This window comes from Rasamsonia emersonii (genome assembly GCF_000968595.1).
Source record: "Rasamsonia emersonii CBS 393.64 chromosome Unknown ctg1118621760252, whole genome shotgun sequence".
NCBI lineage: Eukaryota > Fungi > Ascomycota > Eurotiomycetes > Eurotiales > Trichocomaceae > Rasamsonia > Rasamsonia emersonii.
In genome coordinates, this window is record NW_013563127.1 from 1 (window position 1) to 1,903 (window position 1,903).

The 1,903-nt window shown below is 51.1% G+C and overlaps 1 protein-coding gene across 1 annotated transcript; it reads right to left on the reverse strand.

The window, feature by feature from the left end:
* T310_5156 (Sulfate transporter family protein) lies at positions 1-943 on the reverse strand (the record flags this gene model as incomplete). The annotated part of the gene is made up of 2 exons (XM_013471951.1): positions 1-731; positions 808-943. Coding segments are annotated over 2 exons (867 nt in total), but the record flags the coding sequence as incomplete, so codon positions are not given.
* Between the last annotated feature and the right edge of the window lie 960 nt (positions 944-1,903).

Here is a 1,903-nt window from a genome sequence, read left to right on the forward strand (position 1 = left end):
ATCGATATACCGTCGGAGCCCAGATGGGAGGAACATAGGTTCGCCCAAAGGGAAGAGAATCATGCCATAGGATAAAGCATCCAGGACGTTGAGGAGAAGGCCTAGGAAAACGGCAGGAAGTAGACTAACAGGACGCACCACACCTTGCCGCCATATCGCACGTCTGTCCCAGGACTTTGGGTTGAGTAACACATTGCGGGCTTTCTGTAGCTTGCAACATGCAACTGAAAAGACGTTCCGTGTAGCCCTCTGATCATGGGTCCTTTGACTCTCAATGTCCCCAAGTGTTCCGTAGCTGTAACGATCCTTTGACCGCGACCGTTCACGAATTAAGGATGTCTGCTCATTGTCCTGACTCTCCGATTCTCTACCAATTGCCAAAGCTGGGACACCAGAACCAGCATCCGCTGATGCGCCGTTTTCACGCGAGTCGTCGCCATTGGGAGGCGAATTGCGCATCATCTCCGTCAACGCTGAGCTGGAGAGCCGGGAAGGCAGGCCGCCTGCAGGAATTTCAGATTGTGAGGCCTCCGATTTCACATCTGGCCGAGAACTGTCCGTCGAAGTTTCCTTGTATAGCTGGTTCGATTGAAAGATATCCTCCAGTCCCGGGGGCCCGTTATTTGCCCGTGCTGGGAGAGACGTGCCTGTCAAGGCCGTTTCGGCATCTGATACGGCCAGGGAGGCGAGCTCGGCAGTCTGTTCTCGAACGCCTTGAGAGGAATATTGCGCTGGGTCTATCCGTCACACGACCTGTTAGAATTGCAAGAAAAAAATATTAACACGCCAAGGATGACGACTCCGTACCAAAAGACCCATGGAAAGATCGATGATAAAAAGAGCGAGACGGTGTCTTCACACTGTTCCCGTAGTAGGGAGAAGATTCTGACCTCGGCAGGTTCGAGGGAAGGGCATTGCTTGGAGGGTCTCCGCCGGTAGGCATCGCCGCTGAAGAGTTCTGGCCATTGTCATCTCGGCATACGATGTTGTCAGGTCGTGATGGTGTCGCCAAGCGCGAATCGCTTGGATCGTGTGGTCTAAGGCCGCTCATATCGACACAGGATTATATGGTGACCAAGTCTCTGTATCCCCGCAGACAAGCTCGGTTGAAGGTCTGCTGCTAACGATGAGGCGATTGCGGCGAAACTGGGAGCGATAGACATTATTATCGTATCAGCAAAGGAGCCATTAGTTCATTACTGAGGGAAACAGAGAAAAATGCGCGCGAGCAGGCGAGAAGACCGGAAAGCACATCTGCTCGTAGTTGGAGCTTGCTCAAACTTTATCCGCAAAACGTTATCTCGTGAGGTAGGAGACCGTCTCCCCACCGGATCGGGGCCGGCGCAGTCCGTGGTCCAATCCTCCAAGGAGAACACCTGCAATTCAAATTCGTCATGCCCGCTTAGAAGATAGACAAGATTGGGGTGTCGGTGGCAATGAGAGATGCTTTTCGAGTGCTGCAGAAATTCCTGCATCCGGCCTTCTAGACTTGCAGCTACAGAAAACCGGCTGGCCAATCAGATCTGTCTGCAGTTCTCTGATTCCAGATTTCCAGTCTGTGTCCCATCCTGCATTCAATGAACACATCCACCACATCTCAATAAGTCTATTAATAATTATTTACAATCAATTCAGTAGACATCATTGTCCAACAAGCCAAACAGCCAGACTGATAACGGACAATGGGGACTGGTTATATAAATAGGCACTGTCATCGGAGATTTCGGCTTCCCTGCTCTTATCTCGCGAGCGGGGCTGCACTGCGGCCCTGATCCGGCCAGTGGATCATTGTGCTTATGGTCTCTCTCTGCAACAGCGAAATATTCGAGTTATAGAAAAGGAGCGCCAAGCACTGGACATGGCTTCGTACTATTGTTATTGAAAACAATTACTGTTATTATTG